The sequence below is a fragment of the Tiliqua scincoides genome, chromosome 5 (assembly GCF_035046505.1).
Source record: "Tiliqua scincoides isolate rTilSci1 chromosome 5, rTilSci1.hap2, whole genome shotgun sequence".
Lineage (NCBI taxonomy): Eukaryota > Metazoa > Chordata > Lepidosauria > Squamata > Scincidae > Tiliqua > Tiliqua scincoides.
The window spans coordinates 54,435,408-54,454,797 of NC_089825.1; the positions used below are offsets into that span (position 1 = coordinate 54,435,408).

Here is a 19,390-nt window from a genome sequence, read left to right on the forward strand (position 1 = left end):
TGTGGCACCTGCAGTATTTAGTGTTCTCCCCTCTAGCTATGCTACTGCCAAGTAAACAGGCACTGAACAGTAGCAGACTTTCATACAGCTCTTTTTTTGAGGGGTAACACAAATTGCCTCAGTAATCCTTAGGATAATCCAGCAAGGACTGCAGGGGGCCAAAGCCCAGGTCTCAGCCAGTTCATGGCATAGGTGAGATTTTAAGGTGGGCCTTCCTGGTCCTGAGTCTTACATGAGCTCTGATTTACAATCAAGAAGGATTGATTGTAATGCAGACCAATGCTTGTCTATGCATATTTACTCCAAAGTCAGCCCCACTGTCTTCAGTGTGCCTAAAAAATACAATAGGCATGAAATAAACAACAAGACTATTAAAAGTTTAGGTGGATCCCTCGAAAGGTGAGGCAGGATCAGGGATTTTCGGTGGGTGGGGACGCAAGTGAGGCAGAGTCCTTAGAGAAGTGTTGCCACCATGTTAGGCGCCCAAGCACCCACAAGGTGCAGTGGGTGGAGAGGCAGGTGAGACAGTCTCCCCACAGGAGGCCTTTGAGAAGCCCTGCTGCTGTGTGACGTGCCCAAGCACCCACAAGGTGCTTGGGAGCCTCATGTGAAGACAGCACTTCCTGAAGGGCTCTGGTGGGAAGGCTCTGCTTCACCTGCCTCCCTGGGCAGGATAAAGTAGGGTGACCAGATATGAAGGGGGACAAAGCACCTCTACCTTTAACCATTGTATACAAGAGGGAATTTGGGTAGGTGCAGCTTTTTAAGCCCTTCCATGTTGCCCAAATCCTATACAAGGGTTCAAGGTGTAAACACTCTGTCCCCCTTAGTATCTGGTGGGTAACCCTAGGGTAAGGCCTCCATCCAGGGAGCCACCACAGGAAGTCATAGGCTGCAATTCTATCCACACTTCCCTGGGAGTAAGCCCCATTGACTATAATGGGACTTACTTCTGAGTAGACATGCATAGGCTTGGGCTGTGAGGCTGCAACCCTAGCCACACTTCCTTGGGAGTAAGCCCACTGACAACAATGGGACCTGCTTTTGAGCAGACCAGCCTAGGCTTGGGCTGCTGCCCGCAGCGTGCCTGCGTGGGGACTGGGCGGAGGTCGCGTGGCCCCGGAAAGCCTCGTGGAGCGCCGCGTGGCGTGGGAGGCGCCCGGCTTCCCTTCCCCGACTGCGGGAGGAGCACGTGCTCCGGAGCGGGGCGCTGGGAAGCGGCTGCGGCTCCTCCCTCGGCGCTCCATGTGTGGCGCTCCGCGCCGGGCTCCAGCTCACTCCCCTCAGCTCGGCGGGGCTGGCGCGGTCACGACTCAGCTCCGCACCTGGGAGCCTGAGGAGGAGCCCGGCAGGCGGCAGCGCCTCCCGTTCCCATCCAGAAGAGCCAGCGGGTCGCTGAGGGAACCCCTCCTGCCAGCCGAGCCCGGGAGGAGCCGCTCATGGCCGGGAAGGCGCACGTGAAGTAAACAAGGCGGCGCGCGCTCCGCGGGTCTCCCTCCCTCGCGCGCGCGGGCAGGCAGGCAGGCAGGCAGGCAGGCAGCTTCACCGGCACAGGCGGGCGACATGATCCCTCCGAGCGACGCCACTGAAGTCAGCCTGCAGAGCGGCGAGAAGGACAAGGAGCCCGCCGAGGAGAGTCCCGAGCAGCAGCCCCCCTCGCCCGCCTCCACCACCAGCCAGGAATCCAAGGTACTCCCGCCGCGGCTGCAGGCTGCCACCCTCGCCACGCTTCCCTGGGAGGAAGCCCCACTGGCTGTAGTGGGCTGTAGTAGGGCTCTTAGGCTTCAAGCCTAGCCACACTTCCCTGGGGGGAAGCCCCATTGGCTGTAGTGGGACTTACTTCTGAGGAGCGCTTGGGCTCTTAGGCTTCAAGCCTAGCCACACTTCCCTGAGACCAAGCCCTATTGACTATAACGGGACTTACTTCTGAGAAGACAGGCAGGGGATTGGGCTGTGAGCCATTTCTCCCCATCTATGCAACAGGGATCTAATGTGTACACCTGTGGGCTGGGCAGACATGGGTTAAATATCTATGCATTTAGAAGGAAACATGCATTTTTTTAAGGCAGTTGCCAACAGCATGCTGCCCCTCTTTTTTTATCCCACTGTGGCTGATGAGGACTGCAAACTATATATCTATGTTTGTGTGTATTTTTTTATATATCTATAACACACACACACACACACACACACACACACACACACACACACACACACGAATGAGGTTCTCTTCATTCATCAAGGTGCCTCAAGAGTTTGGGGAAGCTGGGATAAGGTGTTTTTGATTATGCTTTCCTTGGAAAGTTTTTTTCTTATTATTTTCAGAAGCTCAGCATAGTTCCAGGAGATATTTTAAAAGTCATTCCTGTATTTGGTATGCAGATAGCTTTAGGTTCACATGTTGATTACTATAAAACAGGGGTGGGCAAACTTTCAGCTTGCATCCCCGACCTTTAACAATTGTATAGAATAGAGAATTTCAGCAAGTGCAGTTTTTCATCTGTGAGATGATGAGCTGTACCTGCTGAAATTCCCTCTTCTGTACAATTGTTAAAGGTCCAGGATCCCTAAAGTTGAAAGTTTGCCCACCCTGCTATAAAAGAGTCAATGGCAGTTTTATTATAGGAAAGTTTTGTGGGGGTGAATTTTTTGTCTTGTTTCAATGTCTTTCCATGAACTTTGCCATTTCACTGATAACTAGGTCAGTTCAGCAGTTCTCAAACTGTGGGTCTGTGGCCCATTTTTGGTTGGATGTGAAACTGATAAGGCAGTTTTGGCTATGTGTCTCAAGGGTTAAACAACCTGCTACTTGGGAACAGCACTGCTGCCCACTTACTGTTATAACAACAAGAGGTTTGAGTGGCTGATAATGTGAAGCCTTTTTTTGGTTGGGTCCCAATGCTAAAAAGTTTGAGAACCACTGCTTTAGTTAGCTGAAATCTTGTTATGGAGATGTTTTGGGGAGAAGATGAGCCAAGCGGTGACACCCAATATTCCCCAACCTTCAGTATTGGGCCTATTTGCAGCAGTTTCCTAACTATGAGAACGATGATTTTGTTCTAGATCCTACACACTGCAATGTAAAACGATTTAACAAGTGAAAAAGTTTCTGAGTGGATTGTGTTTAATTAGGAACTGAGATCCATAAATGGAGCACAACAGATGAACAGAACAGTGATGCTCTAATTGGGCCATGACGTAAAAAGAGTAGGCGGACCTTTAGAACTCTTAGCATTGCTTATAAACTGCTTGCTGAAACATAGCTTCTTTAACTCCCCCCCCCCCATACAAATGGTACTTTAGTATTCAACAGATACCTCACCTCCACTGTCGTGGCAACAGGCTTTGGCGATGTGAGCTTGTGTCACAGTTTTATGGCACCTCTTCAGATGCCAGGAAATGATGCCATGGAACTGATTACAATGTTCTCAGAAAGAAGCATCTTTACAGTATTGGTACTGTTCTTCAGTAATCAAGCACTGTTGTACATTTGGATTGTAGATTTGGAATGTTATTCTAGAACAGGGGTGTCCAAACCCCGGCCCGGGGGCCACTTGTGGCCCTCGAGGACTCCCAATCCAGCCCATGGAGAGTCTCCAGTCTCCAATGAGCCTCTGGCCGTCTGGAGATTTACTGGAGCCTGTGCTGGCCCAACGCAGCTGCTCACAGCATGAGGGCAACTGTTGGACCTATTTCATGAGCTGTGGGATGAGGGCTCCCTCCATTGCTTGCTGTTTCAAGTCTGTGATGCAGCAGCAGCAGTGAAGGAAAGGCTAGCCTTGCTTTGTGCAAGGCTTTTTATAGGCCTTGAGCTATTGCAAGACCTTCATTCATTCATGTAAGTTCCATCTCTAATATATTCAGTTATGTAAATTTATTCAAATTTGAAATTTAAATTAATTCTTCCCCCCCCCCATGCAGTGTCAGAGAGATGATGTGGCCCTCCTGCCAAAATGTTTGGACACCCCTGCTCTAGAATAGCATTACTTTGCAGCAGGGTAGAAGGAATGGTCATTGCAGCTAGCTGATAGGCCTAGACTAGAGCAACTGTATCAAAGAAGGTATCTTCAAAGAAGATAATGAAGCCAAAAGGGAGGTACTACCCCTTTGTTTCAGGCCCTCTCCTTGAAAGTTTCCCCTGGAATCAGTGGGAGATGCAGCAGAGCAGATCTATTTTATAGCAGGATTGCAACTAAATTCAGAAAAAATATAAATAGTATTACATTTTCTTAAAGTTTCATCTCGTGAGGAGAAGGGATGTCACTGCAGGGAAAAAATACCTCTTGTGTGAATTTTTTGGGAGGAATTGTGCAATTTAGGTGGAAGAACTTCTCACCCAGAACCTCCACATGTATAAGTTGATATCCAAATTTCAAAATAGAAATGTGGAATGTTAAAACTTTAAATGCCAGTGTCAGCATGTTATATTGGATTAATTCTAAGTTTTGTGTGAAGTATTTGGACTTTAGAGATGGGTATCCTGAATGATCAGGTATTGGTGCAGGTGCTTGAATTTTGATGAATCTGTCCGCTGTCTGTTCTTTAGTACAACCACAGAATTTGTTCTTCCTGGTTATCAAATCATGAAATACTTTACATGCAATTTATTCATTCTAGAGCACTTAGGAAAGTTTAACATTTTGTTGGAATGATGTTGAATCACAACAATAGCTGAAAACAAAAATTAAGAGGGAAGCTCACTTCATTAAGATTTCAAATTTGTATTTGGAAATCTACATTTTAAAATCTGTACTGACTTTTTGTCAGACTTTTTAAAAGTTTAAACAAAATTTTAGCTTTACAAATAATGCAACATTTTATGTGCACTTTAATGACACACCAATTGAGTAGATGGTGAGCAGCCTTCTGTCTTATTGCTGAAAGAGAACACTACATAGGACATTATTGTCCTCCATTTATGAGCATCTATAAATGACCCAGTTCCCTGCCTACTGAAACAGACTTCTATCAAGAGAGACCAATAATTGTAAGCTTTGCTTATAGTAACTGATGGAGTGGGAGTTGACCAGTAACAGGGGCCCTTTTGGACTCCATCTGATCTCATTGAATTCCCTCCTCATACCTTGTGTGTGTAGCAGTGGACATGGATTTTTATCTTTGTCACATGTCTTTTGCCAAGGTAAGGGGCCTATGTAGCCAGTGATTGCCAGGAGAACAGTTATCCAACTGTTCTACTCCCTCAGTACCTACAGGTGGATCAGCTACCACAGCAGAAAGTTGTGATGTGGTGCAAATACAGCTGCTTTTCTAGGTTCTTCTTAAATCCAGAAATAGCCAAGATGAGTAGTCTTTAAGATAACCTTAAGGTCGTTAAGGTTGCAGTTACATTCTGAGTTTGAAAGAAAAATTAAATATAAATGTACTGAATAAATAATAAAGCTATACACTATGGATAAATTTAGGGCCAGGTTGCACAATCAGATTCATTTGCTCACACTTTTTCCAAACCTGACCATTTCAGGCTACGGATGGGCGGTTACAAGACTCTGTGTGTGTGTGTGTGTGTGTGTGTGTGTGTGTGTAAAAGCATATAGGGCACAATCCTAACCCACTTTCCAGCACCAACTTAAGAGCGATGCAGCTCCTAGGTAAAGAAATAAACATTTCCTTACTTTGAGGAGACCTTTGTGAGTGCCCCCCAACTACAGAATACAGCACACGTCCTATTGGCACAGCTATGCCAGTGCTGGAAATTGGATTTGGATTTGGGCCTTAGATTCTCAATAAAAACCAAATACAGTATGTTGGGGAGAAGTTAAGGCTGAGCTGTCCTTCTTATTAACATACTAGTTTCCTATGTGCAAGAAGTTTGCAGGGCACTTTCAAGCCTGTGATCCTCACCTTGCAGCAGGAAGTCATATAGTCCAGGGAAAGTGTTACCACATTAAAGGGCTTGATCCATGTTCACGAGTGATGGTTTCTGCATTTGTCTGTACATTGAATGGAAAAAGTCAACATAAATCTCATATACATTCAGTCTGAAAACCATTCACTTCTACTTTCTCAGCCATGTAAATAATGTTCACAAGTAGTATGTTCCAGTTAGACCAAGAGTCCAGTCCTACCCAGTTTTCCAGCACTGATGCAGTCATGCTAAAGCGGCATGCACTACATCCTGAAGGGGGGGCAGTCATGGAGGCCTCCTCAAGGTAAAGGGACATTTGTTCCCTTACCTTGGGGCTGCATTGATGCTAGAAGGTTGGATAGATTTAGGCCCCTCAGTGACATTATTTATGTCCATGGTTAAGTCTGCTGTGTATATAGTGTAAGGGTGCAATCTAAAGCGTACGTTCTTCCAAGTAAGTGTGTCTTAGAGTATACATAATTTTCAAAAGCTATGGGCCAGTTCCTTATATCCTTATTTTCCTAATCTCCTTGTTCAAGTTACTGGTACTGTACTGATATCTCATTAGTATTTGACATGCCATATAAAGCCTTTTTCAGTCTAAGTACATTTATTAGTGTCTATTTCACAAAGCTCTGCCTGCGGTCACACAGTTGATCTATCTTAATTGGTTACATGAGGTCCAACTTAAACATCAGTGGAACAAGCATTGATAGGTGCTACTGAGGCTGAGAGAAAGTGTCCTGCTTATTAAGAAACTCTTTAGGCTAGCATCCGCACTACAGTGAGTATGACCAGCATTCATTTGCACTAGTCATTTCGTATGCAAAACACTTTTACAACTGTGTATCTCTGTACAGCTGTGCTATGCAGGAGTTGGGAGAAAAGACTGCCTCTGGAAGACATGGGTTGGACCGAGTCACCATTACCATCATGTTGGTTGTAAAACTAGCAAAGGGACCCCAAACCTTGATCTTGCAGATATTGCATTCTGGGCCATCAAATCATGGCCTGAATGTTTGATCCAATGGCCAGGATAAATCCTGAATTGTTTCTGTGAATGATCCACTGCTATTATCCATTTTCTGTAATATAAATATCATAGTCCTAAATTGTCTTGCCAAACTGATTTTTGTAATGTTGTCAATATACTTGTACACATGAGAGTGTTTCTGTTGATTTATTATTTGAAATGTCGTGTTGATCCTGGATGGTATTTGGTCATGGTTGTTTTTGCTACCATGCTCTCTTGTTAGTGTTATGGTGATAAGAGTATCACCTTAGTATCACCCTTAGTAATTTCATTATTTGCTTTTGTAGTTCTTTTCTTATATAACACAAGATGAGCATTTTCAAAATTGCATAAAATGCTGTAGCATATTCCCCACTTCCTTGAGTGATGCACAATGCCAGGGTAGCAGTACTTGTGTATGGTTTCCATTGAATGAGAGAGATTTCTAGTGTGTTTAGCAACATTTGCTTTATTTACAAATGAACGAGTAAAGAATAGGTGGAAGCAAACAGCGTGTGCTTACCTACAAGACAGTAGACCTGCTATCTCGCATCTGATCCCTAGAGAGAGATGCTCCTAGACTTCAATATATCTTCAGTGCTTTCTCTGTCTCCTGCTGTTTCTACACGTGCACCCACACGTGACAAATGTCCCCTAAACTACATATTGTATGAATCTCAGAGAGTGTTTTCATAAGTACAAATTACATTGGTTTCTTATCCTGGCTAGCTGTAATCGCATTTACCCTGCAGTTGCTGATCACTGTTGGAGATGTGGAAGCAAATTTGATCCATGGTCTATCAAAGCTGTGAGAAGATGGTTCCTCACTGGAAAATAATTCTAAATGATCTTGAAGAAGATGGATCATATCTATTTTCTGACCCTTTGATCGGTCTGTTCAGTTATCTTAAATTGTAAGATTTTCAATATCTTCATCTAAGTACCTGTAGATACAGCACAATACAGCACAATCCTATGCATGCTTACTCAAAGGTAAACCCCACTGAGTTCAGTGGAGCTTAATGCCAGGTAAGTGTGTATAGGTTTGGAACATTAATAGCAGCTCAGTTAATAATTATTTGTAACTGGAAGAAATTAATTGCTCCAACAGAACGTCAATGACTGTTCTGTGTATGGGAAATGCTGTGCATGATTAGATTATCTGACTTGGTCAGGGTAAGAGAAAGGAGACATCTGCATAATCGCTTTATCACTTCCACATGATCAGTTTATCTAGACATAAAGTCTTTGTTCAATACAGGTATAATCTAATTATCCATGGATTTTTCACCCTCTGTTTTATCTCAATGCAATGAGAAGGGCCTTTTAAATCAAAGGAAAAAAGATGTTTTCCAGTAACCTCATTAATGGGGGAGAGGGCATTAATTAAAACAGTCCTTTAATCATTCTCTCTCCAGGCACTTAGAACAGCTTCACTCCCAGGCAAGTGACCCCTCCCTTCCCCCTGAGCTCATGAAAGAATGCAAGTCATTATCACCATTCTTTCCCTGCCCTGGGCTCCCAGGGAAGGGAGGGTTTGCTGCCTCAGAATGAAGCCTTTCCAGGCACCTGGAGAGAGACTGATTGCCTCTGTGTGCATTACAAAAGGTCAGCAAGGCTGTTTTGAAATTGCTGAGCAAAAAGACATTGTTTTTAAATGGATTTGCTTTAGTGCGATTTTTGCCATCCATTGAGTTCTGGGAACACAACCCTCCCAAATAAGAAGACTCAACCTATTAGAATAACCATGCTCAAGATAAGGTGCATTTCCCTTCACCATATGGGGTACAATCTGACACAGCTGGGTTGAATTTAGCATGATGTCACAATTTCAACTGATGTGGGAAGTAGCTGTTTTATGCTGTAATATATGCTGTAATATATTAACGATAAATTATGATCATATTTTACAAAAGCCTATCACTATGGGCGGATAAAAGAATGGCAAAATTATATATAATCCATACTGTGCTACAATACAATGCAAAAGTCAGATCACTATGAGCTTTGGGGCAAAACCTGGCCCTAGGCCTGCCCACTTCCATTACTACCACTGCAGTTTTGGGGATTGGCCATGTGGACCCTTGACCAGTGCCTTACCTGGCTGATGTCTAATGCCACTGCCTTTGATAGAACTTGGGACCATTAAAGTAAGGCTTTCAGTGGAAGGTGAACCTTCAATCTGTATTTAACTAGTACTTTTTGTCTTGGCAGAAACTGGCCAATGAATTTCTTCTAGTAGGACAGCTGATTCAAATCACTTCATGTCTTTTTTGGCTACTGGTTTTATTTTAATAAGTCTCAGGTTTTATTTTAATAATTTCAATTTCAATTTATAACCTACAGCATTCCATAAGTGATTTTTTCCTTGATATTGTATTGGAATGGAATGATCTGTCTGTTCACAGTAGCAGGACATTGCCTTGGAGTATAAGTGATTTCCATCAAATTATGCTAGTTGCATTCTGCTGTTAAATTCAGACTACTATGAGGAGAGCAGGAGGCATTTTCTTCTAAATGATTTGATGTTATGCTCTCTGTCTGTTCTCATTCACTTTGATTCATGTGGAGACTTCAGTGAAAATCTACCAAAAATCTTTAGGAAATTTCTGTGTTTCCAGATCCAGATTTTTGACAAAGGATTTTTCTCTTAACTGTTAGTGCATCTCATATCCCATAAAACAAGACCTGCTTTTTCTTAGTATGACTCTTCCAAACCCCTGTGCAGTATCTCCCAGCTGATTGCTACGTGCATTAAATTCTAATAGATTTGTGCATTCGACTGTACTTTTTACTTTGCATAGCTAAAATTCATAGATAGGTGCATGGCATTCCACAACCTTGACATGATGTGCACTTATTAAAAGTAACCTTCCATAGGAAAAAGTCAAGAAATTACAAACAGATTTCCAAAATTCTGAATTGACAGCACTTGCAATATTTTGTTGTGTGTCCTTAGTGTGGTTTCACACTAGAACCTTGTATCCTGTCCCCAGGCAACTGGGGTCACAGCCCAACATGTCTCCTGGAAGGGGAAGAAGGCTAGACTTGGGGAAATGAAAAATGACAGGAGACCCTGATGTGTTATCACCATGTCTGTTGGATATGTTAAGTGTAGGCATGCATGCCGACGTAGGAGTAACATTTAATTCTGTGACAGAAAACCTCTAAAGTCTTACAAAATGGTGTACAGGTCTTCCAGCAGACTAGAGTTGCCAACATTGAAGTTATTTTAGGAGATTTTTTTCCTCCCAATATAACGCTAGAAATTCTAACGGCCCTGTTAAAATCTCTAGGATTGCTTTTAGTAGTCGTCACCGTGCCTCATTTTGGAGATAGATGCGGATTCCTGGAAATTCCAGGCCAATCTTGGAAGGTTGGCAACCCTACAGCTGATCCATTACATAAGTAAGCTAGCTACTTATCAATCTTTTCCAAGGTTTCAGGACACTGAGAAGTGCAAGTTTGACTCAGTCCTTTCACTGTGACCACATTTCTGATCTGGCAGGCTATTCCTGGAACAAAGTCCCTAAATTGGCATTTGCCATAGGCATGAACTACTGACCTACCTCAACCCCCCAGTTCATTGACATTAAATACGTCCTAATTGAGTTAAGTATCTAATATAGGTATCGGGCCTGAGTCTTGAGCTGGATTATCCAGCTTGCAATCCGATTGAAGCTAATTGGTTTTTGGTCATGGTTTGCTTGGCCTATAGAGTATCGAGGCTTCCCCTGCATAATGGCATGAAAGCTGGCTGAGTTTGTATTGCTGAGGGATAGGTTACTGGCTCTTGAATATTTTAAAGGACAGGGAAATGGCATACAGAGAATGTTTGGCCCTTCTGTCTGCTAGTTAAACAGTCAACAGACAAACTGCTGTTTCAAGGAAATGTGAGAACAAACTCTTTTTAAATACTACAGTCCCAAGAGGGTCTGAAGGTAGTTGGCTATTCCAAAGCTATTTTCCTTACTACTTCATAAAAATGGTGAGTACATGTTATGAATTAATGAATTTCTTTTACAGAGAAGGGTAAAATTTAGCTAACGTGGTATGTAGACTCTGAAAAGTTCATAGCGTGTATCTGTTCAGAAGGGAAAGAGGAGTTCTGTGTTGGTCAGTATTCTAATGTTAGGGTTCAGTGTAGTTTGAAGTATTAGGCTGCAATCCTATGCATGCTTTCCTGGGAGTAAGCCCCATATAACACTATGGGACTTGCTTCTGAATAGACATTTGTAGGATTGTGCTGCTAATGGTTAATAGTATTGCGCTTCTGATTTTTTCCACTTTTTTCTTACATATGTTTACCTCTCTCTCTAGCTATTCTTTTCAGGAACAGATCAGTAGATTGGAAATTGTATAAGTGCATTTGGGTAGCTTAAAAAAAAAGTTCTGCTGTCACAAATATCCCAAATAGGGTGAAATACCAGCAATTTGCCCACAAATAGACACTTACATTATGGCAGTCGTGATAAGACAGTGTGGTGTAATGGGGAGAGCACTGGACTTGGTTTATGGAAACGGGTGTTCAGATCTTTACTTGGCCTCTGGGCCTGCTGAGTGGGACCTCGGACCAGTCATGATCTCTTAACTTAAATGTTCACCACTGGTGTGTGTTTTCATATTCCAGGGAAGAAATAGTTCAATGTATGCTGCCTTGAGCTCCAAGGGTGGGACCCAAAAGTATTGAATAATTTTATCTTTATGGTGTTACTGAAATCCAAGTCATAGTGAACTGATATTCAACATTTTCCTTTAATTTTGCATTTTCTGACATTTACTGTCGTAAGATATCACTTTCGTAGTATGAAAGGTACACCCAGCACTCTCCCACTCCCGCAGCACCCTTACTCTGGAAAAAAAACTTGGTAGAAATTGTTGCCACCACCAAGACTATAAAACCAGACACAGAAGAATGCCTCAGAGATCCTCCCTCCCAGTTGTGTAGCAGAGCCCTAGATTTCCCAGCTGTCCCCAAAAATGTTTGCAGGAGCATAGGGCTAGTGGTCATGGAGATGAAGGAACACAACCTTCTTTGAGTCAACCAGGTCAGGCAAGTTAGATATCAAAGTATGTTTATTAAAACAGGAGTAGTAGGCAGAAGGGGGTACAAGGCAGTACAAGCAGACATATGCTGAGAATACTTAGGCGATGGAGGGCCTAGGCACAGTTCTTACAGCACAATACCTAGTCAGTAAAATAGGGAAAATTAGCAGTAATTTGATGTGGCTTTCTAAATTTGCAGTGCCGTCCTATGCATGTGTACTCAAAATTGGGCTGACTCCCAAATGTATGTGTATAGGGTTGCATCCTCAGGCCCTGGTATTACTTGCTCCAGACAGTGGTCCCTATTCACCATGGGCAGGAGGTCTGCTCTAGAGGGTAGAGCCTCTGTTAGCTGGAAGATAACATCAGAAGGTCGCCAGTTCGAGGACACCAGCAGCTCCCTGAACGGCTGAGAATGGCAAGACCTTGAAGCAACTGACAAGCCAAGCTGAGTGATTCCACCTGCTCTTGGTGTGAGCAAGAAGTGTCTTGGCTGTCCTCCATGTGAGAGATGGAGCTGCTTGTCAGCCTGCGTGGGAGAACTAGAGGCCAGAAGTGAGACCAAACTAGGAAGATCCATTCTGAAATGTTGTTGGCTCTTGAAAGAGAGAACCTCTATGATTGTAAAGATCCCCTTGAGGGATTTAGAAACGCCTGCCTATGTAAACCGCCTTGAATAAAGTCAGAGGAGTAATCCGATGACCAGAAAGGCGGTATATAAATACCTAGTTGTTGTTAATAATAATAATAATAATATGGTACCTCTCTCCCTGAAAGGTGGGCTGGATCCTGACAATACATTAGTTACTCTGTCAGAGTCAGCTTAGCCCAGTGGTACTCAAACTTTTCTGGCCCGTGGCTCCCTTGACCCCCATGGCTGTTGGCCATGACTCCCCATCATGTTCCTGAGGGCTGGAAGTGACATCATTAAACAGGAAGTTGCCAGAAATATTAATTATATTAATCATATCATTAATTAAATGCAGATATTAAAAATATATTATTAATACACAGCAATATACATGCTTTATAAATGATCGGCTGCTGATCACTTTTGGAGACAGGATACTGGAATAGGTAGATTTTGTCTGGTCCAGTAGGACTCATTTTTTTTAACTTTGTAAGCATACCAATAGAATTGTTTTATCAAATGAAGTTTGTGAACAACCAGTCTGACCAACATCACACACACACACACACACACACACACACACACACACACACACACACACACACACCCTGTGGACCCCAATCCAACCAGTCATTTCTCCCATTCTCCTTGGAAAGGATTGAACCCTTTATTAATTTAATGAAATTAAAATTTTTCTAGCAGCTGGTGGGGAAAAACCATGAGAATATATCAGAGCTGATAAGGGTTTGGTTAGGAAGCTGATTTGTCTTCTATACTAGGAGATGCACAGCTCAATCCTATGCATGTCTACTCAGAAGTAAGTCCCATTAGAGTCAATGGGGCTTACTCCCAGGAAAGTGTGGATAGGATTGGGCTGGCAATCACTTCATCAATGGCTGATAAGTATTCCCTTCAAATAGCAAGATTCAGCACTTTAAAAATACAACCTTTCCTCTTCAGTCAAACAAGAAGATTAATAAATCACTTTAAAAACGGTTCCCTTGTTCTGCCCTTGGCCAAGTAAAGTGTGTGCTTGTCTTCTTTCCCCCCCCCCCCTTGCCAACTGCATGGAAACAACTTTAAGAGCCCTGGTGACTGGTAAAATAGGAAGCATTTTATTTGGGGAGGGGGAGGAAAGTGGGAAGGTTTGGAGATCGAAAGGGGGGAGTGGAAGAGGGTTGAAGAGAGATTTCACTTTGATGAGAAGCGATCCCAGGCTGGGAACTAGGAACCAACCGGACAGTGATCAAGGAGGATTTCTTTCTGAGGGTCAGCAAGGGCAAGGACTGCAAACTGAGCATACTCAGTTTTGCCAACTGGAGGGTTGGAGTCCAAGAGGACACAGAAGGCGGCATCCTCAGAGAGAAGAGAGCGGGCGGCAGCAGCCACTCTCGGAGGGAGCAGCTGAGCAACCTCCATTTCTTCTGCTTTAAAAAAAAGCGCAGAAGATGGAGGGGCTCTACTCAGGAACGGTGGTGTGTCTGTGTCACTGCGAGAGGACAACCTGCGCCTCCCTTGTGCGTTTGTGGCACCTCCCCAGGGAGCCACACCCCACAGTTTGAATAACACTGGCTTAGCACATCGGTTCTCAAACTCCCAGGGAGTTCAAGCCCCGCTGTAAGTCCTTGCAGGGGGGGGAAGCAGCGATGCGATCACCAGGATTACTTAGCTTTGGAGGGGTGCAGGGACTTGTTGAGCCTGCAGCAGTGTCCTGGCAGTGCGGGAAGTCCTGCACCAGCCCCCACAGGGCTCCCCAACATGCAGAGACAGAAAAAATAACGATTGCAACCCACTTCTGGTTTGTGATCGCAAAACTGGAAGTGGGTTGCGATTGTTATTTTGCCTGCATGTTGGGGAGCCCTGTGGGGGCTGGTGCAGGGCTCCCAGCACCCCGGGAGGCTCTTGCAGGTTGTGTTAAGTTTCAGCAAGCCCCTGCACCCTTCCAAAGTGACAAGATCCTGGTGATTGCATTGCTGCCTCCCCCACCCCTTAAGGGAGCAGAGGCCAGGGCATTCTGTCTGGGGTGTTGTGATGCCCAGTTTGAGAACCACTGGCTTAGTCTTATATGCTGTTTGTTGAGCAATGTCACTATTCTGCCACGTCATGGTTCCCTTGGCATTCTTACCTGTCTTGGACCCTGGGCAGATGGATAGGGATCTGTAGTTTCCAAACTTTTTTGAATTGCTGCAAATGGCCATTGGCTGCAGCTCCCCATTAGGGCTACAATCCTATACATTGTATAGCGCAGCAGGTTTTTCACAAATATTCCATGGCTCCCCTGGCTGGTTTCTGTCGCTCCCCAGGGAACCACGGCTCACAGTTTTGGAACCACTGGTATAACCCAATCTGTATTCATGTCAGTTCCAGCAGGAGAGGGGGACTAACTGTTATCTTCTGAGATAAAGAGGCTATCTGTGCTGACTCCTGATGACAGTGATCCTAAAGAATTCAGTAGCCCATTTTGCTACAGTGAAGGGGGAAATTTGAGGATTTTCACCCTGGTATGTAAGTGAATGGTAGATTTGCATGCATAAAAGAGCACTTGTTCCCTAAGGATTGAATGTACATCTACAAAATATGGGGAAAGGAACTAGCTTCGAACAGAACTTTCATGGAGGTAGTTCAATCAATGGCAATTATCCACAGTAACTAAAATAAGCCTTCATATTCAAGGTTCGTATAACTCTGACTATCAAATCCTGGTATGAAGACAATAAGATTGTCACTTTTATGTTGTATTTCTAGGGCATTTTAAAGGCATCTAGTTGGCTGTTGTTTGGTTTGTTATGGCACGGAAATCTCCATGTTCTTGCATTTGGGAATTTCCATGCATACATTAGAAATCATGGTGCATTTAGTAAGATAGTTTGTCTTCGTGCAAGTGAATGTCCATTGGCAAGCGGAGGATTAATAAGATTTGCTAATGCGCATGTTACCATGTAAGACAATTTGCTCTCTATAGCAATGATTCTCAAGAGAATTGTTGCATCAGGAGCTTTTATGGCTTGGAGCCTAGGGTACTGGCAGTGTTTTAGTTTGGCCAACAGAGCAGCCTTGCCTGGGGAGGCATTGGATTCAGGTTGTATATATTGGCAAAGGGAATAATGTTGACATAACCCTTTTCCTAAATTCTTCTGTTACTCTTCCAACTTAAAAACAGCAAGATGCTCAAGCAGCTAGAATGGTATCCTTTTGTGACCAAGGGAAACTACATTTGTTGTTGTATGGGTTATCCGTATGTTGAATCTTAACGCACTGGGTGTGGAGGGTGTTGTCAGACAATTGTTAGTGGAGGCTCTTGCTAACAAAGATCAAATGCCACAGCTGGGTCACATTAGCTGAAAAATGTAATTATAATCATTTGTATATAATAAATGCAGGAAATGAGGACAGCATTGCTGGTCTTGCTTTTCTCTTTGGATCAGTGATAAATATTCTAAAAATAATAGCACCTATTGTTTCCCATGAGATCATTTTCCTTGGTAAATATCAGCTATAGAGGCCTGATCCAGGGAGAATAGGGTTAACTGCTCCGACCCTGACATGGCCCCTGTTTGCTGGGGGTGGGGTGAGGGGGTTTGCCATTTAACATTCAAAGTAATGGAGGTCTCCTCAAGGTAAGGGAACAAATGATTCTCTAGATGTACACAAATGTTTCCTTACGTAGGGGTTGCATTGTGGCTGTATTGATGCTGGAAAGTTGGGTAGGATTGGGCCTTGGTCTATTTTGTCTTAAGAATTTTCTATTTAAAAAGTAAATTCATCTGGTAGACAGAGTGGGGATGAGATCCACAAATTTTAACAACTCTTTCAGGCTAGGTGCTTGAGCAGACAATGGTGTGAACTCCAGGTTATCCAGGATAAGACTGATGGTCCAGACACATTTCAGTCTGATTTCAGGCGAAGTTTCGGAAAGGAACTGCCTTGGTCACTCTGATGAATGACATGTACAAGATGATAGATGGGGGAAATGAAACCCTGTGGATTATCCTGGATCTCTTGGCAGCTTTCAGTGTCATCAACCATGGTACCCTTTTGGATGTCCAGCAGGGATGGGTGAGAATGACATTGTAAATAGATGATGCCGCTCATCATCTGCTCCTTCATCTTTGGCTGGGGGTTTTCCAAGATTCTTGTTTCCAATACTTAATATCTTCATGAAACTGCTGAGTGAGGTCACCTGGAGATGTGGGCTATTGAGTCACCAATATACTGATGACACCCAGTTCTATTTCATTTTTCTCACCTGATCCCAAGGAGGCAGTGGAAACCCTGAATGTACAGTTCAATCATAGGAACATAGGAATAGGACTAGATGTGGGAGAGCAAGCTAAAATTCAATCCAGATAAGGCGGAGGTGCTGTTATTTGAATGTTCTTCCAGACTGAGAGGTGTTTAGACCAGGGGTGCCCAAACCCCGGCCCTGGGACCACTTGCGGCCCTCAAGGACTTCCAGTCCGGCCCGCAGGGGACCCCCAGTCTCCAATAAGCCTCTAGCCCTCTGGAGACTTGCTGGAGCCCACGCTGGTCCGACACAACTGCTCTCAGCATGACGGCCAACTGTTCAACCTCTTGTGTGAGCTGTGGGATGAGAGCTCCCTCCACTGCTTGCTGTTTACGTCTGTGATGCAGCAGCGGCAGAGAAGGAATGGCCAGTCTTGCTTTGTGCAAGGCCTTTTATAGGCGTTGAGTTATTGTAAGATCTTCATTCATTCATATAAGTTCCATCTCTAATATAGTCATTTATGTAAATTTATTCAGATTTGAAATGTAAATTAATTCTTTTTTCCCCCGGCCCCCAACACAGTATCAGAGAGATGATGTGGCCCTCCTGCCAAAAAGTTTGGCCACCCCTGGTTTAGACTATCCTTGATAAGATTGCATTCCCCTTTAAAAGAACCAGTTTGCAATCTGGGAGTGCTCTTGAAACAGAGCTTCTCCTAGAGGTCAAGAAGGCCTTGGTGATGAGGCACATCTTTTATCAGCATTGGCTGATTTCCTTGTGGTGGCCTTTCCTGGAGATATCTGATCCTAGCTACAGTTATCCATGCTCTGGTTATCCCCACGTGAAACCCCTGAAATGTCCTGCTATTGGAAAAAATGTGGAAACTTCAGTTGGTACAAAATGCAGCAGCCAGCATTTTAACTGGGGCTTCTCAGTGGGATCGCATCACCCCAATTTTTTCAGGAATTGCATTGACTATCAATTTTTAGACTCAATCAAGTTGCTGGTCATTGCTTTTAAAACCCTAGATCAGGGGTTTTCAAACTGGGGCGTTATGACGCCCCAGCCTGTGGGCCATGGTCTCTGCCCCCTTAAGGGGTGGGGGCAGCCAGGAGGCAGGGAAGAGGCAGCAGCACGATCCCCAGGATTGTGCTGCTCAGGGGGGCTGCAGGGCTTGGGTACACTTATCAGAGCCTCCTGCAGCCTCCCGGGAGTGCAGGGAGCCCTGCGCGACCTTCTGCAGGGCTCCCTGCAGCTTTGAAAGCGAAGTGAAGCGGTTGCGCCCCACCTCTGCTAAAGCGGAAGTGGAGTGCGATCACTCCACTTTCACTTCTGAAGATGTGGGGAGCCCTGCAGAAGGTCATGCCGGGCTCCCTGCACCCCTGGGAGGCTGCAGGAGACTTGGATAAGTGTACCCAAAGCCCTGCAGCCCCCTGAGCGACGTAATCCTGGGGATCGCGCTGCTGCCCTCCTCCACCTTCGCTGCCTCCCCGTTCCCACAAGAACTTAGAGCGGCTCAAACTCTCCCTGAAAGTTTGAAAACCGCTGCCCTAGTGGATGCCTCAAGAACCATCTCCTCCTATATGTGCCGTTTCATATGCCCCAGTCATTTGAGGCTTTGCTGCAGGTGCACTGTTTTCTGTAGCATGGAGTGCCTGGAGTGTAACATGGAGACCCAGTTGGCCTTTTGCTTGCAGTCCTCCAGCAAACATGTTAAAACCCAATTTTTTTTCCCCATTCTGCTTTAGGAGGTGATATTGTGCTTTTTAAATTGGGGATTTTGCTACATAATTGCTGCTTTTTAATTGACATTGCTTTCTTTTATGATTTTTTTCTGTTTTGTTTTTATTTGATTGTAAGCCATCTTGGATTGCCCTAGGCAAGAGAAAAAAAGTGGGGTAAATTGTTTAAATATAAAAATAATAATTAACAAATCGCAGCAATTATATAGCAATTTGAAAGTGACTCAGGGTTCTTGAGGCAGGCTTTGTGGCTTCTGAGGTCTGGAATTCCCTAAGTGCCTAAACAAACCCAAGGCAAGGTTGTTGATTCAGGATAATGACTTCAAATTAGCAATCTCTCAAGCAACCTTGGGATCTCTGATCATGTAAACAAGCACCAAGTAGCTATTTTATTTAACTACCCCATCAGGTGGGTCCTTCTACCATCCTCAGGAGCTTTTTTTTAGTCACAGTTTGAATTCTGAATCAATCCTTTGAAAAGGAGTGATAGCACCCGCTGGGGAGGCATCCTTTGCTTCATATAGATAAGCTTTTAAATGGCGCTGGGAAATGGAGCGTTATTAAACCAGGACACACACACTGCTTTATTAATGAGACTCATTTCAGTAAGTCAACTCTTCTGAATGGAAAGCAAAATACTGCTGACCTCTTGTATATGCCAATTAGGCACAATCTTCATGGGAGTGGAATGCTCAACGCTGGCTGATGTATGTTTGAGATTAATAAAACAAGAATTAGAAAATAAGCCTTTTTTCCTCTCTGTCAGGCTCAACTATGACTCCAATAACAACAAAAAAGACAGGCAGCTGTTGAAAAATATTGATCCTATCAACAGCAATTTCATGTATATCTACGTTAATTTGTGGAG

At 44.0% G+C, this 19,390-nt stretch overlaps 1 protein-coding gene across 1 annotated transcript in view; it reads left to right on the plus strand.

The window, feature by feature from the left end:
* Nucleotides 1-1,563: 1,563 nt before the first annotated feature.
* Nucleotides 1,564-19,390, plus strand: part of STAC (SH3 and cysteine rich domain) — a 78,452-nt gene continuing 60,625 nt past the window's right edge. Inside the window, exon 1 of the mRNA XM_066631022.1 lies at nt 1,564-1,689. Within this exon, the coding sequence (XP_066487119.1) occupies nt 1,564-1,689 (126 nt within the window). The remainder of the gene's footprint in view (nt 1,690-19,390) is intronic.